The 24,934-nt window shown below is 41.4% G+C and overlaps 1 protein-coding gene and 1 pseudogene across 11 annotated transcripts in view; both read right to left on the bottom strand.

Annotated features, from left to right (window-relative positions):
- The window catches only part of LOC101699484 (protocadherin gamma-C4), a 168,266-nt gene that overhangs the window by 107,182 nt on the left and 36,150 nt on the right, over positions 1 to 24,934 (bottom strand). The window contains exon 1 of one of the 11 annotated variants that reach the window (XM_013075695.3): positions 14,896 to 17,460. The exons of 7 other annotated variants lie outside the window; for them this stretch is intronic. In XM_013075695.3, the coding sequence (XP_012931149.2) occupies positions 14,896 to 17,319 (2,424 nt within the window). In that variant the 5' untranslated portion in view covers positions 17,320 to 17,460. 3 more of the 11 variants (XM_013075691.3, XM_087180478.1, XM_087180485.1) reach the window with 3 other exon arrangements.
- LOC110351116 (protocadherin gamma-B3 pseudogene) lies at positions 18,269 to 20,556 on the bottom strand (annotated as a pseudogene).

The raw sequence follows: 24,934 nt of genomic DNA on the forward strand, positions 1-24,934 counted from the left end.
CACACACACACACACACACACACACACACACAAACACTCACACAGAGTACACTGTATAAAATTACAAGGTGTACATGGACATAAAAACCCAGTTTAAGACATTATTCTAGGAGATTTTGAAAAAAAATGAAGTAAACATAAGAAACAAAATAGCAAATTAATATAGAAAAACTTTCAGTTAAGCTGCTGACAAAAAAGTCTAATTAAACTGAAATTTCTTTGCTTTACATTTATTTAAATGACTTTTTATATGTATAGTGTGTATAAGCTAAAAAGTATTTATTGTATACAGTATCTCATCACCAATAAATTGAAGAGTAGGATCTTGCAACAGGAAAAATAATTTGTGAAGAAATCTTATTAGCTTCTTATAAGAGAGCACCAATAAACATTGCCTAAGGATTTCATGTTGTGTTAAAACCACACAATCACTGCTGTGTAAATCTGAGCTTGGTAAGATGCACTTATAAACCATACAATTACTCCTATTTCATCCATTCTTTGAAGAATTGTATGAGAGCTTTTAAACTTTTGGGTGGGGTGTTATGTTAGGGATCAAATCCAAGATCTCTGACTTGTTAGGAAAGTGTTCTACTACTTAGCTACATTGCCAACATCTCACTAACACTTTTTAAAGATATCTCAGCTCAGGGCCTAGTATGTGGCTCAGCAGCACAACATCTGCCTGGCAAGCTCCAGGCCCTGAGTTTGACTCTCAGTACAAAAAAAAAGAAGACAACTCAGGATATCTGAAATTTGTATATTTTCCTCTGAATATGGGAAACTATGCAGAAAATAAAGTTATGCTTCAAGGAAACTCACCACAATATTCTTACGATAACGCCCTGGATCTGAAATTTGTATATGTAGTTTCCTGTAAATATGGAGGACTTCTTAGAAAATGAGAGGAAGGTATGCTTAAAGGAAACTCACCTGACGAGAGGTTGACTCGCTGAAATTACAAAGTGGAAATAAGGCTCCAGATGAATCACTGCAAAGGATGTTCTGGCCTGAACTAAACTGCTCAGTACCTTTTAGGAAACTAAGCTCCGTGTTTCCCGTTTGTGCAACACACAGATTGTAGGAATAAGGCAAAGTTCCCTCGCTGTAGTTGGAAGGAACCACGGGTCCAGACTTGGAACTGAGACCAGGCTGAAAACAGCCCCAGGAAGCTGGGCTGGAGGAGTTTCTCAGGCGCAGAGCAATTGCTAGAATCACAGCGAGAAGGAAGAGCACTGAGATCAAGGCCAAAGCCACTACTAGGTAGAACTGCAGCTCGGCCTGGGGGTCAGAGGCCACAGGGTCTTCCCTGAGGTCCGGCAGCACCTCCTGCAGGCTGTCCGCGAAAACAAGGTGCAGCGTGGCGGTGGCCGAAAGAGGAGGCTGCCCACCATCGCGCACAGCGACCAGCAGGCGGTGCCGGGCAGCGTCCTTCTCGCCCAAGGCACGCGCTGTGCGCACCTCGCCCGTGCGCAGCCCCAGGCTGAAGAGCCCGGGGTCGCTGGCCTGCAGCACGTGGTAGGACAGCCAGGCATTGTGTCCCGAGTCAGCGTCCACCGCCACCACCTTGGTGACCAGGTAGCCGGGCTCGGCGGCGCGCGGCACCGTGTCGAAGAGCGCCGAGCCGTCGGGCCCCAGCGCGGGGTACAGCACCCGAGGCGCGTTGTCGTTGCGGTCTCCCACCAGCACGTGCAGGCTCACGTTGGCGCTGAGAGCGGGCGAGCCCTGGTCGCGGGCCTGCAGTGTCAGCTCGAAGGCGCGCAGCTGTTCGTGGTCGAAGGCGCGCTGCGCGAACACCACCCCGCTCTGTGCGCTCACAGACACGTAGGACAGCAGCGTTCTAGGCTCCAGGTCGCTGGCCACGATGGAGTAGGAGACCTGGCCGTTGGGTCCCAGGTCAGGGTCGGAGGCGCTGACTTGTGTGATAGAAGCCCCCGGCGGATTATTTTCAGCCATGTGGACCACATAGAAAGCTTGTTTGAAAACAGGAGCATTGTCGTTTACATCACCAATGTGCAGGGTGACACTGGAGCTGGAGGAGAGAGGTGGTTTACCTCTGTCAGTGGCTGTTACGGTGATGTTGTACTCTGGGTTCTCCTCCCGGTCTAGTACCCCATCAGTCACTAATTTATAGGTGTTTCTTGAAGAAGTGAGTATTTTAAATGGAACCTCACCCTCTAACTTACAAATAACTTCTCCATTTTGACCAGAATCTTTGTCACGGATTTTAAGCAAAGCAATGTGTGTTCCTAGCTTTGTGTCTTCCATAATTAGGTTGGGTAGAGATTGGAATATCACTTGTGGGACGTTGTCATTTTCATCTAGGATTTCTATCTCCACTGTACATTGTGCAATCATTCCTCCTCCATCTCTTGCTTCCAAAACAATGGAATATTCTTTTACTTCTTCAAAATCTAATGTGTTTAGAGTAGTAATTTCTCCAGTGTTCGAATTCAGATCAAACGGGATGACCTGGCCAGCTTCACTGAAAGAGAATGTGATCTCAGCATTGACACCTTCATCTTGGTCAGTGGCAGACACTCGAAGCACGGTGTTTCCTGGGCACACGTTTTCCGGAAGGCTCACTCTGTATATGTCTTGACTGAACACGGGAGGATTATCATTGGCATCCGTCACTAGGACCTGTATCTGAGCAGTGCTGCTGAGGGGTGGATCCCCATAGTCAAAGGCAGTCAAGGTCAAGTGGTAGAAGTTCTGTTTTTCCCGGTCTAAATGTGTCTTCAGTATCATTTCAGGGTATTTACTACCATCTGATTTCTCTTTATTCGTGAGTGAGAAATGATCATTGGGACTGAGTTCGTAATTTTGTAGTGCGTTGGTACCAATATCCGCATCATGGGCAGATCCTAGGATAAATCGTGTGCCCGGCTGTGCGGACTCACTTATTTGCAGCTCAAAGGAAATATGCGTGAATTCTGGCGAGTGGTCATTAATGTCCTCGATCTCCACACTCACATGATAAAAGTTCAGTGGGTCTTCAGCCACAGCCTCCAATTCCAGGACGCATGCCGGCCTCTTCCCACATACCCGCTCCCTGTCTAGCCTACTGCTCACAAGCAGCTCCCCGCTCTCCGCGCTCACTGTGAAGTACGGTTTCTCCGAACCGATGCGCAGTTTCCGGGCCGGCAACTCCTGGACGCTGAACCCCAGGTCCTTGGCGAGATTCCCCACTACCGAGCCCGTGGGCATTTCCTCAGGCATCCTGTAGCGGATCTGCTCTGAGAGCGCCGGGCTGAACAAAGACAGCAGCAAGGGAAAGAGCACTGGCCGCCTCTCAGCCCTGCGCCTCTGCACAGCGCCGCTCCCCATCCCTCCTGCTCGCTCAGCCTGCTCACCAGCCTGGAGACGCGGGGTCACGCACAAGCGCTGTGTAGCAGATATTCGGAGTTCCGAATGGGCTTTAGCTCTCAGTCCCAGTCCGGGAAAAGTTCTTCTTTCTTGCAGTAGGAAGCGGTCTAAGGGCTCGCCCTGGCGAGTGTGAGAGGGCCGCCCTGGAAAGCGCGGTGCGGCTGCGCGAGAAGACCGCGAGCGCCAAGCTCTGGTCTTTGGCCAACAGCGGCGCCCAGAGTGCACGCTAGGAAACTGCAGCCTCTGCTTTTCAGCTTAACCAGTAGTACAATTTTGTCTGAAACAACCTCGCTCGGTAGGTATATATTTTAAAACGTTTGAAGTAGGACTCTTAGAAAAAAAGCTTTTACCCCACTTTCCAGGATGTTAGGTTCTCCTAGTAACAACATAGAACATCAATCTCCAACGTTACGAGGGGAACATTATTTTTCTCTGCCATACTGGTGTCTACCTGTCATTTTACATTCCATGATGACCTCAGAATTCAAAGAAAATTGTCTTTCGAAAATGTCCTTGTAATAGTTTTCTGAGTTTAATGATGATTTATTCCCTTTGTTTAAAAACATTTTAAAGCTGATAGCAAAGTTTGATTGGGGGCATTTTGTTTTCAAAATACCTGATGACCATATTTCTGCCATTGGACTCTTCTCACAAAATATCAGTGAAATTGTCTTCTTTCTAAGTGATTATACATGTGCACATCGCAGAATGAGTGAGATATTCTGGCATTTTATTGCCCAGTCATTTTTGTGCAAATACCACCAAATATGACTACATTTTTTTCTAGTACCAGGGATCAAACTCAATACGACTACATTTTAAAATAAGTCCTTTAAAGTCAAGCTGAAAAGGCCCAAAGAGTCAAGAATATCTTGTCACCTACCTGTTACACATGATAATCATTTCAAGTACTGAATTTACTAAGTTACCATACAAATAAATATACAAATAAATTTGGGATTGAATAAACCCAAATTGGATTATTTCTAACCAAATATTTTATCAGACCCAATAAACAAAACTGACTATAGGTCCAGGAGTTAAGTGTGTGAAATAGTTGTTTCATAAAGCCATCTTTTTAAGTATGCCACCTGGAGAGCCCACAGACACCGTTCACATGGATGTACCACTAAGCACACTGGACTTGTGTTAAAGCACACAACTGCCTATTTCACAAGGGCTTATACCCCTGTATGACATTTTATTTGACATATTTTATTCATTTTGGCCAATGACCTTAGGTGGCATTAGACACTGTGCCTGTTTTGATATAGATCTTGGTGAAGCTTGACATGTTTCATTCTTTTTTTTTTTGTACCAGGGATTGAACTCAGGGCCTTGTGTTTGTAAGGCCAGCAGCAGAACCACTGAGCTAAATCCCTGGCCCCTGACACGTTTCATTCTTGAGCATTAATTTAACTTTCTAGTACTATGCTATTTTAATAGATGGTTAGGTTTTAAATAATTCATGAAGTATCCATAATGTACAAGGCCACCAAGTTGAGGTACATGCAGGCAGAGGCAGAGCAAAGAAAAGAGCTCCACTGAGAAATCTTTCAGAAACACTTAAAGATCTGACTCCTAAAGAGAATCCTGAGAAAGCACATGAGTTGTGTTTTACTCTTGCCAACCTTGTGCATGGAAAAAGATCCAACAATTCATTCTCATTTATAAAATATATGAGAAACCAAGTGGAAAATACAGATTGATGGTACAAAAATGTGACAGCCTACTTGTTCACAATCATATCCATAGAATTTTATGTGTTCCACGCTAAAGTATCACCACCAAAATTAACCAGTAAACTTGCTTCTACATCTTTAAGGTTTTGTTAACCTCTATCTTCAAAACACTTGTTTCACAAAATAAGAGACATACTAAGCATAACTGAATTTCTGTGGAAATAAAGATAAAGGAAGAATTGAACTCACCTGAATACTTGGGCCTTCCCCCTTACATTCATGGAAATCTATAGAGGTTAACAAAGAATCATTTTTCTCACAGCTATCTTGGCTGATGAGCATATCCATATAGTTGGGCTGGGGAAAGATAATATGGCTCTTTCCAGAGTCAGTGGTGAGGGAGATCTCATGAGAATAGGTCTGCAGAAAAGCCTGCACACCATCCATACCCACAAAGTGTGAGGCAGGCACATCCTCCAACCCAGTACCTGTAGCCTGCTGGAAGCATGACTCATACCAGCGCCTCAGTCTAAGTGCTAGCAACACAATGACAAAGACAAGGAAGATACAGGAGACAGTGGCCACCGCTACCACCAGGTAGAGCGTGAGGTCTGAATCTTCAGGATCAGTGGGAATCCTGATGCTGCCCAGGTCAGCCAGGACATCTGGGATGCTGTCAGCCACTGCCACAGTAAGCGTGACAGTGGCTGAGAGAGGAGGTTGGCCATGGTCCTGGACAGCCACCACAAGGCTCTGCTTCAGTGTGTCTCTGTCCAACAGGGCTCTTGCTGTTCGAACCTCACCTGTGTGCAGCCCCACAGAGAAGAGCCCTGGTTCACTGGCTCTGAGCAGGCGATAGGTGAGCCAAGCATTTTGGCCTGAGTCTCTGTCCACTGCCACCACCTTGGTCACCAAGTATCCAGGCTCTGCAGAACGAGGAGCCAGCTCCACACCAGTAGAGCCATCAGTGGGGAGAGTGGGGTAGAGGATCTCAGGTGCATTATCATTCTGGTCCAGCACAAAAAGGTTCAGGGACATGTTGCTGCTGAGAGGTGGGTCCCCACTGTCACGTGCAATCACTCTCAGTTGTAGGTTTTGAAACTGTTCATAGTCAAAGGACTGGATTGCATACAGGACACCACTGTCAGAGTTGATGGAGACATAAGAGGACACTGGTGCCTCTTGGATGATGTCCTTGCCCAAGGAATAAGTGACCTGGGCATTCTTTTCACTGTCAGGGTCATGTGCAGTTACTGAGAAGATGGAAGCACCTCTAGGATTGTTCTCAGGAACGTAGACAGAGTAAGAGGATTGAGGGAAGATGGGTGGGTTGTCGTTGGTGTCTGCCACATACATGGAGATGTAAGTTTCTGTGGACAGGGAAGGAGTTCCCCAATCTGTGGCTTTCAGAGTGATATTGTACACAGAGCATTTTTCCCGGTCCAAGTGTTTTGCTGTGATCAATCTATAATAATTATCTATTGATCTTTCTAATTTAAAAGGAAGGTTTTCTGGAATAGTGCAGGTCACCTCGCCATTCTTTCCAGAATCTTTGTCTTGGAGGTACAAAAGAGCAATTACTGTCCCAGGAGGTGTGTCTTCTGGAATTGAGTTGCTTACAGATGTCACAGTCACTTCTGGAGCATTGTCATTCACATCTAAAATTATGATTAGTACTTTTGCTTTTGCCAGACTACCAGGACCATCCTGAGCTTGAACCTCCATTTCGTAGAAGCTGGAGTCTTCATAATCCAGGCCTTCTAGTGTTGATAATTCTCCTGTTAGGGAATTGAGATGGAATATTTGTAGAAGTTTTGGAGTTATTTGCCGAAAAGAGTATGTCACTTCTCCATTGACTCCCTCATCCAGGTCGACAGCATTTATTGTGAGAAGTCTTGTGCCTATTGGTACACTCTCAGGGACAGTCACTTGGTACTGGGGCAGAGAAAAGACTGGTGTGTGATCATTCACATCCACCACTGTCACCTGGATTCGGGTGGTGCCAGATAAAGGTGGGTCCCCACCATCATAGGCCGTGAGGACCAGATGGTGAATCATCTCCTCCTCCCGGTCAAGCACCTGCTCCAGCACTAGTTCCGGGTATTTTTTTCTATCATTTCCACTGTGCACAACCAGGGAGAAGTGGCGATTGGGGCTGAGCTGGTATCCCTGGAGGGAGTTGGTGCCCACATCTGAATCTCCAGCCTCATTTAGTGGAAACCGCATCCCAGGAGCTGTATTCTCCATTATTTTCACGGTTATTTCTTCTGTCAAGAATCTAGGTGCGTTGTCATTAACATCCATTATTTCCACTTCTACAGGGAAAAGATTCATTTTATCTTCCATCAAGATGTTAAAACTCACTAGACACCGCGCGCTCTGGGCGCACAGCTCCTCCCGGTCTATCCTGCCCGCGGTGACCAAGCTGCCGCTTCCCGGATTCAGAGCGAAAAGCTGCGTCCTACCTTTGGAGACGATGCGGACTCCGTGCTCCGCCAGCTCCAGGGGCTCCAGCCCCAGGTCCTTGGAGATGTTGCCCACAAAAGACCCTTTGTTTGTCTCCTCTGGCACAGAATAGAGAATTTGTCCTGCCCAGGCTTCCCAGCAGGTCCCCAAGAGGATGGAGAACAGAAGGAATCCTCTGTAGTCCCCGCCTGTGTGCCGAGCCGCCATTGCTGTCTGCAAATCTTGCTTAGGTACCGAGCGGTCTCTGGATGTGCTTCTGAACGCAAGTGTGTCTGCGAGGACTCCTGTGTATTCGGAAAGGAAGCTCGGAATCCAGTAGCGTAGAAGCTTGAGCTTGGTGCAGCTTGGAAGAGGGTTTATCTCAATTTGTCGCTTTGTAGTGTAAAACTCGGTGGTTCTGTCTGATCTCGCGCACATTTCCCCCTGGTTGGTGAACAGCGGCGCTCAGAGTCCTTACTGCGCTACTGCACCATAATCGGATTTTACAGAAAACCATTTCATCCTTCAAAATTTTCATTTATTTACGATTCTTCACTCCAGATATCTCTGTATACTTTAAAAATCCATTTCAAGAAAATGAACACAACTGCACTAATGGGTGGTTATTTGATAATCCCACAGAAATTTTAAAAATCTCTTTTGCCTTGCACTGTTGAAGTTACCCTTTTGGGCACTGATTCACACTGTTGCACATGAAGCAAAGTGCATTATTGCAGGTAAAAAGATAAGAGTTATTTGAATACATATATTTAATACCTAAATGGCTTCCTTGTCTTTAGTATTCATTTTCTAAGCTATCCCACAACATAAAAGTAAATATTGTAGGGCCGGGGATTTAGTAGACAACCAAGAAAAGTTTAATAAAATTTAAGCTCATTATATCAAATTAAAATAATTTTAGAGTTTTAAAGATAGTATGTTATTATGACTGAATTATAGGGAAGAATCCTGACCATTACTTTACTTGCATTTAAAAAAAACTATGAAAAAAAAGAAAAAAAACTATGGAAAATCTATTTGACTTTCAAGAAAACAAGTTGTTTACTTTCTTTTTTTAAACTTTCTTTTCTTTATGGAACCTTTTTATTCTATTGAAGAACCATGTGTTTAGAGTTTTGTGTAGTTCATTCCTAAGCAAAGATGTAAGTACTTTCCAGTAATTCTCTCAGAGACTTTTACTCCTCCCGCAACAAATGTCACCTCAACACAAGTTTGGTCATAAATGAATGGTCTTCACACATGATAAAACAGTCAAACAATTTGGTAATTTTTTTCTGTATGCTTCAAAATTTCATATATGCTCAAAATCTCTGGAGGCCTGTCTATATTAATTATCTGTATGATGGGTATATCAAAGAGCCTCAATGAGTCAGAATTCAGCAAATTCAATGGCTGTCAGGATATTTAAGAGTTGGTCAGTCCAAATGAATAAAAGTCTATTGTGTGAGTAGAATATGATAATTTTTTCCATCAGTGAATGTTTTATTTTTTAAATGAAATGGCCACAAATAATTCAAGTAAAAGAATACGACAAATCAGCTTACTATCCATAAAACCACCTTAGGTAGCTTTGCCTAATGATCAATGTTCAAGATATAATTTGAACATTGAAAACTGGTTATATAGAAAACAATATTCATATCCCAGAGTGTATATTATACTTTTGAGCATATAAAACATGGTATTTATAAAAGAGACCATGAAGCTCACGGTTCAATTTGTTTACAATTGTAATTTACTACCAAATTCTGATAAAAATCATTAAAGAATCATTTAATAAATATCAAAACAAATCAGCTTTCAAAATATATGGTTGGAGGGCTGGGGATTTAGCTCAGTGGCACCGCACCTGCCTCTCAAGCTCAAGGTCCTGAGTTCTATCCCTGGTACTGAAAAAAAATATGGTTGGAATCTTTTGGTTAGCTATATATATTTAGAAACATGAAATAAATACTTCTATAATAATTGCTGAAATGTAGATATCACAGTATTGATTTAGAAAAGTATATATTATGCTTATCATTTTATTTGAAAACATCAACTTAATATTTTTGTATTGGTGGGATTCAAATCCAAAGACCTAGACAAGGTAGACAAATTCAACATCATGTTTTTTGTTTGTTTTATTTTTTTTAACTGTGCTGCAGTGCTTCAGATTGAAACCAGGACCTTGTGCGTGGTAAGGAAGCACTTTATCAGTGAGCTACATTTATGTTATTTTATTTTGGTGGTACTAGGGGTTGAACTCAGGGTCTTTGCACTGAGCTACATACCCAGCCTTTTTTATTTTGAGACTAGATATCACTAAGTCATTAAGTTGCTGAGGCTGGGCTTGAATCTACTATTCTTCTGCCTCAGTCTCCCAGAGTTCTGGGATTATAGGTTTGTGCCACCATGCCTGACTCAATGTTATCTTTCTGAAGACTGACTAAGTCAGGTTATAAAGGAGGTTCTTGAATATTTTCAATACATTCTTTAATTATTTTTCCTACATATGCATATTACATAAAGATGCGTAAATTGGAAATCCACTCTATCATCAAATCATCAAATCCTCTAACTCAGTATTGGAAAAAAAGCTTGGCTATAATTTAGTTGAATAATTCATCAAATTATAGAATCCTCCATACTTTGTTAATTACATGGCCATCAACTTACTTTTGAAGAATGCCAATAATAGAATTTCCTTAGCAATCCATTTCCTGTTAGAAGAATTTTGATGATTAAAATCTTTGCTGTTTTCTGTTCACTAAGCCATAACTTAGTTTGCGTCTTTTGGCCATATGAATAAAACTAATCATTTCTTTAAATGATAATCCTTTTCCCTCCAAAAATTTGAATATAAAGTGCTAAATTATTTAAATTTTTATTTGAGCTCTACTAATCCCTTATGCTCCCATATACCAGTCTGTCTTGTTGTTTTTTTTCCCCTATTAAGTTTATTGGTACATTTTCAGTGTAAAATACAGTTACATTCATCATTGGGATCTTGTACCTTTACATGAGTATCTTGGTTCTTATTTTTTTCCCCTTCCCTTGCTCTCTCTTCACCCCCTCCACCCTTCCCTATTTGCAAAGACCTTGTTTCCATTTTTTTTTCTCTTTTCATATTTTTTCTTTCCCTTTTTTCCCTTCCCCTACCCCTCCCAATTCCCCTGCTCTTTTAGACCTTTTCTTCCTGTTACACAATATCAGTTATACATTTTTAAAATTACAATATTAAGATCTAGGAGACATTACCACAGATTTTACAGAATTTAAAAGGATATAGAAAGCATATTACAAAAATCTGTTTTGAAATAAATTTGACAACTTCTAAGAAGCACCTTGGAAGACAAATTAATGAAACTAACTCTGGAAGAAATATAAAATTTGAATAGCACCTATTAAAGAAAGTATATTCCTAGCTTGAAAACCTACCTATATGACAACAGCAGGCTCATAAACATTTTAACTGATAAATTATATCAAACAATTAAAGCAGAAAAAAGAAGGAACACTTCTCCCCTCATTTTAGGAACTCAACATTGTGCTAATCCTAAAATTGGATAAAGATAATAGAAGAAAAAGTATGAACATAGATAGAAATTTGTTTAACAAAACAAACTCTTAGAAGTCAGATCTGGCAGGATGTAGAAAGTGGTTTTATTATAGATATGGCAGTGTTGGTTCAGCATTGGAAGATCCACCCCCAAAAGTCATCATTTAAACAGAGGAAAGGAAAAAGCCATATGATCCTGTCAGTAGTTGGAGAAAAAGTATTGGACTAAATTCTACAGCTGTTCATGGTAAAAGCTATCAGGAGCCTAGAAGTAGAACAGAAACTTCTCAACAGATTAAAGACATGTACTCCATACTTCCAGCAAGAATGCCTTACATAAATGGAGAAGATACAATGCTTTCTCCTTAAGGTGGGGAACAAGGGCAAATATGCTTACTCTTTATCTGTCTATTAAACTTTGAAACCTAGGCCCCACCAAAATAGTCTGGCAATAAAATGACACAACTAGGATAGGATTGGCACAGCAGAAGCAAAATCTTTATATGTAGATGAAATGATCATCTACAGGGAAAATACAAAGAAATCTCTAGGAGCCCCTAGAACTTGCACTTGAATTTAGCAGGATTAGAAAACACAAGGTATATATAAAAGTTCAGGTCTGTGTATACTTGCTATAAATGAAGAATTGGATATTGAAATTTAAAAGTTATGTAGGAGTACAAAGGACCTAGAAAAGTTAAAAACAAAAACAAAAACAAAAACAGTGCTGGAAGACGTTTAGTACCTAATTTTAAGACTTCTTCTAAAGCTACAGTAATCAAGGCAGTGTTGTTGTAAGGAAAGACATATAGATCATTGGAATAAAACAAAGAATCTAGAAATAGAACCACACATACATGGTCCACTGAGTTTTGAAAGATTATTTCACATTAGCATTTTATAGAATATAAACTCAATTCAAGAGCCGAGGAAGAGATAGTGTTTGCAGCAAACAGCACTAGAACACCTGGTATCTGTATATAAAAAATTAACCTCAACCTTTTTTTCTATACATGAAAATAACTCGAAGGAATCTATGAACCTAAATAAGAAAGCCTAAAAGTATAAAACTTTAAGAAGAAGTTATAAGGGAAAATATTCATGAATTCAGGGTAGGCAAGAACTACCTAGGATACAAAAAACATGATGTATAAAAGAAAAATATTGATAAATGGGATTCCATCAAAATTTAGAACTTTAAATGACATCATTAAAATAAAAAGTAGTCCTTAAACAGACCATATTTACAATACATATAACCTATGACCAGAATATATAAAGAATTCTTAGAGCTCATTAATAGACAACCCAATTAAAATGTAGACATAAGAAGATGATAAATAGCCAGTATAGCACAAGGAATGGTGTGCAACTCTAGAATCAGAAAAATACTAATCAGTACAATAATAAGATTGAATTATACACTCATTAGGGAGATGAAGTTACAAGTTTTAAAAGCCTTGTCGTGACTTTTTCTTTTTGTTGGATTCTCCCCCTATGTGTTTAATTTGTCACGCCCAATGGATTCATTCTGCTGGGTTTCCTGGGGTTGTGATCCTCATTGTCTTTTCCTAGGGTATTGTCTAAAATTTTTTTGGAGTGCCGGTTTGGTATTCATGAAGTTCCTGAGATGCTCTTTGTCATGAAAGTATCTTATTTCTCCATCCATTTTGAAAGATAGTTTTCCAGGGTACATCAATCTGGGTTGGAGGCTGTTTTCCTTTAGGGCTTGAAATACATCACTCCAAGCTTTTCTTGCTTTGAGGGTTTGCATTGAGAAGTCTGCTGTGATTCTGATGGGCTTTCCTTTGTATGTGATTTGTTTCTTTTCTCTCACTGCTTGTAGAATTTTGTTCTTCTGTTGGATTTCTCGAATCCTAACTATTATATGCCTATGTGTAGATTTTTTTTTGATTAAGGCTAGCTGGAGTCCTATATGCCTCACTTATCTGTATGTCAAGTTCTTTTCCCCTGCTTGGGAAGTTTTCTGCCATCACTTCTGTGAACAGTTTTTTTTTATGTCATCTGCACTCTCTCCTCCTTCTTCATTAACTCCAATCAGTCTTATGTTATTCTTCTTTGCATCGTCTAGCAGCTGCTGGATTGATTTCTCGTGTTCCCTTACAATTTTAAAGCAATTTTTCTTTTCCTCCTCACTAATTGCAATCTTATCTTCTATATGTGAAATTCTATCCTCACATTGGTTCATTCTGTTGCACAGACTTTTGATGGAGTTTTTAATCTCCTGGAAATCTGTTTGTATCTGTTTTATGGATTCCATTTGTTTCCTATGTTGGGATTCCATCATGTTCCTCAGATCCTCTATTTTTTTATCTGTGTCCTCTCTAGATTTATTAATCATGTCTTGCACCATGAGCAAAATCTTTGCTGTTATCTGAGTAATTATTTCTGATTTCATTTTTCCCAGATCCTCTTTTATTGCCAGTTCAGAGAGTCCAGGTGGTTGAGTATCAGATTGTTCCATCTCGTTTCCCTTTGGGGTTGCTGTAGGTGATCCAGAAGTCTGTTTTTGAGACTTGTTGATGTGTCTTCTCATTTCCTCAGGAGGGGGTGCTTCTGGCGCCCACGCTGCTCACCTTCTCTGCCCTAGGAGCTTGGGATGGCAGCGGGGGAGCTTCCTTCCAGGTTTTGGGACTGGCTCACCTTCTCTGCCCTAGGAGCCTGGGATGGAGGTGGGGAGGTTCCTTCCTGGTGCTGGGACTGGCTGAGATTCTCTGCCCCAGGAGCCTAGGATGGAGGCCCTGTCTTCTTTTTAGAGATATTTCCTATAAGTGGTCACTATTGAACTTATGTTAAAATTTATGTTCAGTACTAAATACTACCAAGCACATAATATGCAGAAAATATTATAGTAGGAACCCAGCACAGTGTACTAATATTTAACAATCCAACAGTTATAATATGATGTCGACAAATACTTGTTCAGTATGATACTTTATAGTTTGAAAAAATTCATAACATTATATTATTTTATTTTTCTACAATTACATGATGCAGGTCAGGCAAATCTAATATTTTTGTTTTCGGTACCGGGGATCGAACTCAGGACCTTGTGCTTGGGAGACAGTTGGCAGAACCACTGAGCTAAATCCCTGGCCCTAATGTTCTAATTTTAGTCAGAAAACTATAAAGATTTTGATTGTCCCAAATGAATGACAGATAGTTCTAGAGACATTATTCAGGTATGTTAATACCAAAGATCAGGTAGTCCCTACTACAGGCATCAACGATTCTTACCTTTCTTAAAAGAATTTGTGTGTGTGTGTGTGTGTGTGTGTGCACATGCTGGGGTGTGTGTGTGTGATGCTGGAGGTAGAACCCAGGGCCTCATGCATGCTAGGCAAGTGCTCTATTATGGAGCAACATACATAGACCTCCTCCCAGTTTTTTAATTTCTAAGAACTAAAGAGAGCATATATCTCCTATGATGAATTGCCATCATTTTAGAAACACATCCAATGTTAACACTGAGAAAAACTAAGGTGTTGATCTTATTAACACAGGTGGCAATTCAGGTTTTCTTCAAATTAGAAAGGGGAAGGATTTCCCAAATGTCACATAATAGGAAAAAACCCAAGAGATGAGATGTATGAAATCAAAGGCACATATAGTTTTCCAAAAAAAAAAGTTAAAAAAAACCAAGCACACACACTAATATTTTTCAATAAAATTTCAGAAAAATAAGATTTAGAAGAGTTCTGCCAATTTGAAAAATCAGAATTTTATGAGTCACAGTAAAAGATGAAGGAAACAGCACTGATCAAAGATAATTTTAAAATCTCTTGTTTAAAAAAATAGTAAGAGCAATAACCTTACCTGAACAAAGGAGTCTTCCTCTTTACGAGAACTGGACACTTCCTGTATCAAAAGAGGCTCATTTTTCTCACAGCCCTCCTGGATGATGAGTGTGTGGGCATAGTTGGGCTGGGGAAAGATCAGGTGGCTCTTCCTTGAGTCTGAGGTAAGGGAGACCTCATGAGAATAGGTCTGCAGGAAAGCCTGCACCCCATCCGTGCCCACAAGATGTGAGATGGGCACATTGCACAAACCCCCATTTGTAGACTTCATCAAGTTTGACTTTTGCCAGCACTTCAGTCTGAGCACCAGCAGCCCCATAACAAAGGTAAAGAAGATGCAGGAAACAATGACCACTGCCACCACCAGGTAGAATGTGAGGTCTGAGGCATCAGAGTCATGTGGGGGCTCAAAATTGCTCAAGTCAGCCAGAACATCTGGGATGCTGTTGGCCACCACCACAGTGAGTGTGACAGTGGCCAAGAGAGGGGGCTGACCATGATCCTGGACAGCTATCACAAGGCTCTGCTTCACTGTGTCTCTGTCCATCAGGGCTCTTGCTGTGCGCACCTCACCTGTGTGGAGCCCCACAGAGAAAAGCCCTGGTTCACTAGCTTTGAGCAGGCAATAAGACAGCCAGGCATTCTGACCCGAGTCTCTATCTATTGCCACCACCTTGGTCACGAGGTATCCAGACTCTGCAGAGCGAGGTGTTAGCTCCACCCCAGTAGAGCCATCTGTTGGGAGAGTGGGGTACAGGATCTCGGGAGTGTTGTCATTCTGGTCCAGCACAAATAGGCTCAGTGACACATTGTTGCTGAGTGGAGGGTTCCCACTGTCTCTGGCTGTCACCAGTAACTGCAGGTCTCTAAATTCCTCATAGTCAAAAGAGCGAAGTGCATATAAGACACCAGTGTTGGAATTAATGGAGAGGTAGAAGGACAAAGGTACACCCTGGAGGGTGTCCTCAGCCAAGAAGTAGGTGACTTGTGCATTTTCCTCACTGTCAAGGTCTACTGCATTCACGGAGAAGATGGAGGCACCTCTCGGGTTGTTCTCAGGGACATAAACAGAATAAGATGAGTGGGAGAAAATAGGTGGATTGTCATTAGCGTCTGCCACACTTAAGGAGATGAGTTTTTGTGTGGACAGAGGTGGTGTTCCTTTGTCTGTGGCTGTCACAGTGATGTTGTACAAGGACACCTGTTCCCGATCTAGAACTGCATTTGTCTTTAATCGATAATAATTGTCTACTGATTTTTCCAGTTCGAATGGAAGGTTTCTTGAGATGGAACACATCACCATGCCATTCAGTCCAGAGTCTTGATCATACACTTGCAAAAGAGCAATTACTGTTCCTGGAGGAGCATTTTCAGCAATTGTTCTGCTTCCAGATGTAACAACCACTTCTGGTACATTATCATTCACATCCAAGATAGTTATTAAGACTTTTGCTCTGTCTTGAAGACCTGGCCCATCCCAGGCTTCCACATCCAGCTCATAAAAGCTGGAGTCTTCATGGTCTAGAGTTGCAGAGGTTGAAATTTCTCCAGTCAAAACATTCAAGCAGAATATCTGTGAGATCTTTTCTGTGGCCTTCACAAATGAATATGTTACTTCTGCATGAGCTCCTTCATCCAGGTCAGTGGCATTTACTGACAACACTCGTGTACCTACTGGCAGATTCTCAGGAACACTTACTTGGTACACAGGCTGAGTAAATACTGGAGCATTGTCATTTACATCTAGGACAGTCACCAGAATTTGAGCCACAGCTGAGCGGACAGGGTCACCACCATCCATGGCAGTAAGGACCAGGCTGTGAATGGCTTCTCCCTCCCGGTCCAGGGTGTGGTCCAGTACGAGCTCTGGGTACTTGGCTCCTTGTGCTTGGCTTTGCAAATCCACTGAGAAGTGACTGTTACTGCTAAGCTTTAAGGTCTGAAGAGAGTTCATTCCCACATCAGGGTCATATACCTTCATTAGTAGAAAACGAGAGGATACAGCTGCGTTTTCAAGAATTTTCACTTCCAATTCTTCCCTTAAGAATTGGGGTGCATTGTCATTAATGTCCACTATTTCCACTTCCACAGGATAAAGATCCAGTTTGTCCTCAACAAGGATGTTAAAACTCACCAGACATCGCTCGCTCTGGGCGCACAGCTGCTCCCGGTCTATCCTGGCCGCGGTGACCAAGCTGCCGCCGCGCGGGTTCAGAGAGAAAAGCTGCGTCCTACCTCGGGAGACGATGCGGACTCCGCGCTCCGCCATCTCTTGGGGTTGTAGCCCCAAGTCCTTGGCGATGTTGCCCACGAAGGAACCTTTCTCTAACTCCTCTGGAATAGAGTAGTGGATCTGCCCAGCCCCAGTTACCCACAGTGAGCACAGGAGAATGAAGAAAAGCAGCAGCTCACAGCGGTACAGGCGCCCCTGCAGAGTCACCATGACTGTTTTATTGTGGATTTCCCTGGGATTAGGAGTAAAAAGAACAGGTTCGCTCCACTTTGTGTTCCTCAGAATTAGGAGTCAAGGTTCCTAAATAACCAAAGACCAGTTGGGAACCATTTCAGGTTAGAATTTCTGCGCAGTGTTGATGTCTGATCTGTTTTGTGGGTTGGAGGATTAACTCAAATTCCCATAGATTTTTGTGCCCGGGTTAGTGAACAGCGACACTTAGAGTCCTGATTTAATACTGCACTGTTTTGTGAAACATTACAGAGGATTTTCTGTTAAACATGCAGAAATGACATTCATAGTTTTCGTCCCAAGATAGTAAAACAAAAGAATAAAAGATTTTATTTCAAATAATTTTATATGTTCCCTGAAACTTGCCACTTATTTTTGCAAAAATTTAAGATATTGGAGAGCAGAAATAATATCAGTTTTCTGTAACTCTTGAATTGTTATGCCCCATTGATTACATTTGTCTCATTTTTAATAAGGGCACCAAAAATCACGAACACACTTTGAATCAATGTACTATAGTGCCAGTTATGAGTTGCCATTTTTAGAAGCCACTATTTTTATTAATACATTAAGAACTGCCCTGGGCCGGGGATTTAGCTCAGTGGTTCTGGCACCTGCCTCGAAAGTGCAAGGTCCTGAGTTTGATCCCTGGTACCAAAAAAAAAACCCCCCAAAAACCAAAAAACTAAACAAAACAAGACCTGTCCTGATGCAGGCAAGATTTGTGTATACTTTAAAAAATATGCAAAGAAAGTGAAAATCTATAGGCTACTGTTTAATGTTTATTATATATTGTATATAATATATTTTGGGATTGATTGCACTGAAAGGAAGTAAATTATTTAATTGTATAGAGTAGTGTTTAATTCAAGATAGATAATATCTCATAATGATAGTGAGACACTACTACATAGAAGATATTTCTGGTGATATTGTTTTAGGATTAACAAATATTTCAAGACCACAAGCAGACTTTCTATGAAAGAACAACAGCAATACAGTTATGTTTACAAATGATTTCCTAGTCCCATACTCTATGTCCAGAAAAAATTATACTCTAAAATACAATGAAATGAAGACATATTTTATCTCTATACCTTTTATCTCTAAGTTAATAAATTGAGACCTAATTATATTTATAGAGAAAAGATTTAAAGAAATGCACAGGTTGCAAGTTGATTGAATTAGAGATCATGTTTGGAATATCACTGCTGGCACTTTCAAGTCAAGAAGCTATCACATAGAAGATCCTGTGGTTGAGCATTTTTGGGCAGTATATTGAGAAATTTAAAGTCATTCTTTGAGAAGTATGAGGAGCACACAGATTGTAGGAATGAGGCAAAGTTCCTTTACAATAGTTGAGGAGAACTCCAGCGACAGGCCTGGGGCACAGCCTGAAACCGGCGCCTGGGCATGGGGCTGGAGGAGCATCGAAGATGCAGGGTGGTAGCCAGAACCACAGCAAGCAGAAACAGGACACAGATCAAGGACAAGGCCACTAAAAAAAAGGTAATACTGCAGATCGGCTGTGGGTCAGGCCCCACGGGATGACTGTTAAAGTCAGGCAGAATCTCTTAGAAGTTATCAGCAAAGATTAGGTGCACGGGGCGGTGGCCGAAAGAGGAGGCTGCCCACCATCGCGCACAGCGACCAGCAGGCGGTGCCGGGCAGCGTCCTTCTCGCCCAAGGCACGCGCTGTGCGCACCTCGCCCGTGCGCAGCCTCAGGCTGAAGAGCCCGGGGTCGCTGGCCTGCAGCATGTGGTAGGACAGCCAAGCACTGTGTCCCGAGTCAGCGTCCACCGCCACCACCTTGGTGACCAGGTAGCCGGGCTCGGCGGCGCGCGGCACCGTGTCGAAGAGCGCCGAGGCGTCGGGCCCCAGCGCGGGGTACAGCACCCGAGGCACGTTGTCGTTGTGGTCTCCCACCAGCACGCGCAGGCTCACGTTGGTGCTGAGCATGGGCGAGCCCTGGTCGTGGGCCTGCAGTGTCAGCTGGAAGGCGCGCAGCTGCTTGTGGTCGAAGGCGCGCTGCGCGAACACCACTCCGCTTTGTGAGCTCACAGACACGTAGGGCAGCAGCGTTCTAGGCTCCAGGTTGCTGGCCACGATGGAGTAGGAGACTTGGAGACCAGGCCGTTGGGTCCCAAGTCAGGGTCCCACGCACTGACTCAAGGGATGGAGACCCCAAGAGGGTTGTTCTTGGACATATGGACCTCAAAGGCTGCTTGGTGGAAAACTGGAGCATTGTCCTTGACGTCAGCGATGTAAAACGTGACGTTTATGTTGGAGGTGAGGGCCGGATTGCCGTTGTCAATGCTTGTGATAATGACATTATACTCTGGGACCTGCTCTCAGTTCAGGGATCCATCTGACACCAGCCTATATGTGTGTTTTGTATCTTGAACTATTTTATTTTATTTTATTTTATTTTGAACTATTTTAAATGGGGACTCCCCTTTTGGTTGACATAGGCTTTCCCCCATTAAATCCAGAATCGAGATAATGTGTTTTGGTCACAGCAACAGCCGTCCCCAACTCAGTATTTTCTCGTGTAAGTTGGGATTCAGAAGCCAGGGTAATCTCTGGGACATTGTCGTTTTCATCTAAAATATCTAGTTGTATTTTACAGTGTGAAGTGTGACTTCCATCTTTTGCTTCCACTCTAATTGTGTAGCTCTTTCTTCAAAGTCCAACTCTTCGCTGTCCGGTTTGAACAGTTGTCTTGCTGCATTACCAGTACTGATGAAGGAGTAGGTGATCTGGGCACTGACACCCCCACCACTGGCCATCACTGAGCACGGAGGAGTCTGAGGGCAGGTTTTCTGGAACACTGATCCTGTAGTACAAAGCCTGGGCGAGCGCTGGCAGGTTATCATTTGTATCTGCAATGATTCCTTTGACTTGGGTGGTGCAATTTCTAGCCAGTTTGTCCCTGTCCACGGCTGTGAGGACCAGTCAGTGGCTGGTCTGGTCTTCCCCGTCCAGGGTGACCTTCAGTATTACCTCTGGGTAACTATTGCCCCCTGGACTCTTCTTTTGAAGCAAAGAGAAGCATGGGTCAGGGCTGAAGAAGTACTGCTGCAGTGAACTGATTCTACATCAGTATCTTGCACGGACTCTAGGGCAAAAGTGGCTCCAGTTAGTGCCAGTTCGCTAATTTCCATCTCAGTAATATTTCCACTAAAGGTCGGTGGGTTGTCATTGATATTCTTTTTTTTTTAACCGGAGATCGAACTCAAGACCTTGTGCTTGTGAGGCAGGCGGCGGCACCACTGAGCTAAATCCTCGGCCCCACGTTGATATTCTTGATCAGCACAGTTATATGAAAAAAGCTTAAAGGCTTTTCAGCAGCCATTTCGGATTCCAAAACACATGTCGACTTCTTGCCACAAATGTGCTCTCGGTCGGTCGATAGGGTCGCTGTTCTCGGTGTTCACACTAAAGAACTTTTTCGCTGCACTTACTTGCACATTCCGAATAGATAAATCCCGTACACTAAGCCCCAAATCCTTGGCAAGGTTTTCCACCCCTGAGCCCCTGGCCAACTCTTCAGGAATGACACAGTGCGTCTGCTCGCAAGCGCCGGGGAGAACAAAGACAGCCAGAAGAGAAAAGGTGTTGGACTTAGTCCCGCCGTCCCTTCTGGAGCGGTTCCCATCCCGCTGTCTTCAGATTCGGGGGAGAGGGCATCTTAAGAGTTCTCTCAGCAGGAATGACCTTGTGTTTTGTCGGGGCGGTGGTTTTTCTAAGGATATCTCAGCGGCAGGCAGTCGGAGAGAGCGAGGGCTTTTCCCACTCTACCGGCGATAGTCTGCTAATTCCGTAGAGAAGAACGGATTCTTCGCTCAGTGCTAGCCAACAGCGACGCCCCGCGCCAGGCTGCAGAACTGCAGTAGTGGACTGCTCTTCCCTCTCTAGGGGGACCTTCACTATTACCTCTGGGTAACTACTAAATATGCAGAAAATTCTATCATATACTGATAATGAAACACATCTTCCTATTTCACAAGGACTTTTAATATTTACTCTATCTTCAGCCCGGCTGTCCTTTCTTTGAACTTGAAATTTACCACCCAACTCAGTTTTGACTCGTCAGAAAGCAGAGATATAACCTTGGTCAAAATATTTATTGGCATTATTGATGCACTTAGTTTCCATTTTCATAAAATGGTCATAATAACATCTTTCCTGTTTACCTTAGTAAAAAGAAGGACCGAGCCGGGGATTTAGCTCAGTGATTCCGCCGCCTGCCTCACAAGCGCAAGGATCCGACTTTGACCCCCGGTACCAAAAAAGAACTGAATAACAAATAGGAAAGTATACAAATGAAAGTGTTGGTGATTGCATAAGATATAGTATAAAAATTATTGACGCATCAGTTTAATGTGTGTTGTTATTTCACTTTATTTCTTTTTCTTTAATTTCCTCTGTAACCCAGTGGTTGTTCAGGAAGGTATTATTCAATTTCCATGTGTCTGTGGGAGTTTTGCGGTTTCTTATGTTATTGATTTCCAATTTTATTGCACTATGGTCTGATAATATACACAGAGTAACTTCATTCTTTTACATTTACTTAGACATGTCCTGTGAGCTAGCATGTGGTCTATTTTGGAGAATGACCCATGTGCAGCTGAAAAGAATGTGTATTCTGATTTTGTGGGGTGGAACACGCCATAGACATCTATTAAGTCCATTTGTTCAATAGCTTGGTTCAGTTCTAGAATTTCATTGTTAATTCTTTGTCTAGATGATCTATTTGTGATAGTGGGATATTGAGGTCCCCCACTACAATTGTATTAGTGCTTATTTGGTTTTTCATGCCCACTAATATTTGTTTTGTATAGTTGGGGGCATTCGTATTTGGTGCATATATATTTATGATTGTCATCTTTTCCTCTTGGATTGTTCCCTTCACAAGGATGAAGTGACCATCTTTGTCTTTTTCTCCTAATATGTAAAAGCTATAAATCTCATGGCCCTTAGTTTTATCATGTTTACTTTCTGAAGATATTATCTTGTCTTCCACCTCCCAAAAGAACTGATAGCTAAGCAAGAAGATTGATAAATTTTTTATAAAGTAGAAGCATAGTAAAAAGCATGACACTCTCTCTTCCTTAGCTTACAAGCATCTACTTTAAATTAAATGTGTATGATTGAAAAATTATTCCACAAGTGATATTTTTCAACACTACATTACCATTCTCCGCAATGGTACTGTTTCTTCTCAAGTAAGATAACAATGATAAGTTTATTTGGATCTGAGAGGTGAAGTATGAGTTCTTACAGTTACATGTTCCAAAGGAAAGGAATTTATGTTGTCGACTTTTTCTTGGTCCCCAGGTTACTATATGATGATCCTCAACATTTTTTATTGACACTCTTCCCTTGTCAATAAGCATGCCAATTTTCATGTTTTTGACAGGTGTCTTACAGTTTTAAACATATTTTCAGACTGGAAGATCTCTATAAATAAAATATCTTTAAATTACATAATGTTTTGTTATTCTAAAACTTGGTAGTTATGTAGCAACACGAACTCATCTTATATTGAAAAGCATTCACATATCTTAAACTTCTTGTATCCAGGATACTAGACAGCTATTCATTGGCATCTTTACTTTATATAAACACAAAAACATTACTAACTCAAGACTATGCTAAAACATACCCAAGCAAAGAATATTTCCACTATTGTAAGAACATTTAAATTACTACAGAAAAGTTATCATTTTAGATCAATATGTAACCAAAGATTCATATATTTTAAAAGTTTATGATACATAAACATATATTGAGAGTGCATGAAGAAAGCATTTAATAATATAAAGTTCAGAGTAATTTATAGAGGTTTAAAAGATGTTTTGTTATTGCACAAAAAATTAACTAAGGACATATACCCAAAATTATAACCCTTTCTTTAAAAAATAATGGAGAAGTGAGTTTTCATGTAGCAGTGAATGATGTCAGCATCTACCATATAGCATCTCTTGTTACTATTTGGATATATCAGCTATTCAGTGAATCTGCACATTTTACAACAGGGTCACACTACTCCATATATTTATATATAGTTTGATGTTCTCTAAATAAACATTTAACAGTAAAAACCAAGTAGTTCTAGGTTTTGAAATGTGTCAGCAAACCTTCCATGTGATTAACCTATCCTATAATTTCACTAGTAATGTTCCATTGTCATTTCACCCTAGTTATTTATCATTTCAGCTGATATTCAGAGTGTTGAAGGCACAAAATTTGAAAGATTGAAAATCTTTTAATAAGAAATATCTGAAAATCATCTTCAGCAAAGCAGATGAAGAAAATGAATCAAATAGATATTTCCTTACACAATGCAGGCTCCTGGAATTTGAGACTCACAGACCAAACTTTCATTAAGAAAATCTGTCATTGAAGATGAGCACATCCCCAAGAAATGAATTATAAGTTTCCAGCTACCCTTAAAATGCACTGATTTTTCAAAAAAAATGCACTGATTTTTCAAGCACAGACCTCAGACTCTGTAATAAAACATAACTGTACCAACACTTTCAGAAATGGAAACATGTAGTAGATATTGACCCGGTAAGTGAAGGGGCTACCTGTAACCAGCAGATGCCAAATGTCTGGCACTTTTATATTTCTCTAGTGTAGTAGCATCTAACTCTTTGGAGACTTTTGCCTACATCACAGAATAAATCACAATTCTAAAATTCCTTCTTACTGATTTTTTTTTCCTCTCTTTTTTTCTCTAATTTCAACAAATGCACATATCCAACTGGGCATGATGGTACATGCCTGTAATCCTAGCACTCAGGAGGCTGAGGTAAGAGGATCACTATGAGTCTTGGCCAGCCTGGGCTACACAGAGAGTCCAAAGCCAGCCTGAATTACAGAGCAAGAATGTGACTCAAACAAAACAAAACAAAACAAAACAACAATGAAAACTCCCCCAAAGAAAAACACATATTCATTAATTACATAGATTAATCCAAAGTTTTCAGAGTTTGAATGATACAGACATTATCATCACTATAAATTTAAATTTCTGATACTCATTTTGCAGCAGTTTTTTGTACTCTTCTACTGATTTATGACAGTACTGAATGTAATTTTCTAATGTAAACTTCAGATATACTGAAATATAGATCTTGCACAATATTCTCTCTCTCTTTTTTTGTACTGGGATCAAACTCAGGACCTTGTGCTTGGGAGGCAGGTGGTGGCACCACTGAGCTAAATCTCCAGCAGAAAGGTTTTTTGGTACTGGGGATCAAACTCAGGACCTTGAGCTTGGGAGGCAGGCGGTGGATCTACTGAGTTAAATCCCCAGCCTCCAGCAGAATTTTTTTTTTTTGCAGTACTGGGGATTGAACTCAGGACTTTGCACTTGCGAGGCAGGTGCAGTGCCAATGAGCTAAATTCCCAGATCTCTTTAAAACATATTCACTAATGGTGTATAGGCAAAGATGTATTCAAAAAAGAACAATGCATCTAACCATTTGAACTAATAGAACATCTCTTCTATTAACAGAATAGCTTCCAAATTAAAATATTTGAATAAAATGATTGTGTTTATCATTTTAAGGCATGTGTTTC

This window comes from Heterocephalus glaber, unplaced genomic scaffold, assembly GCF_053883595.1.
Source record: "Heterocephalus glaber isolate CG9 unplaced genomic scaffold, H.glaber_assembly_v1.0 deba00001463, whole genome shotgun sequence".
NCBI classification, from domain to species: Eukaryota; Metazoa; Chordata; class Mammalia; order Rodentia; family Bathyergidae; genus Heterocephalus; species Heterocephalus glaber.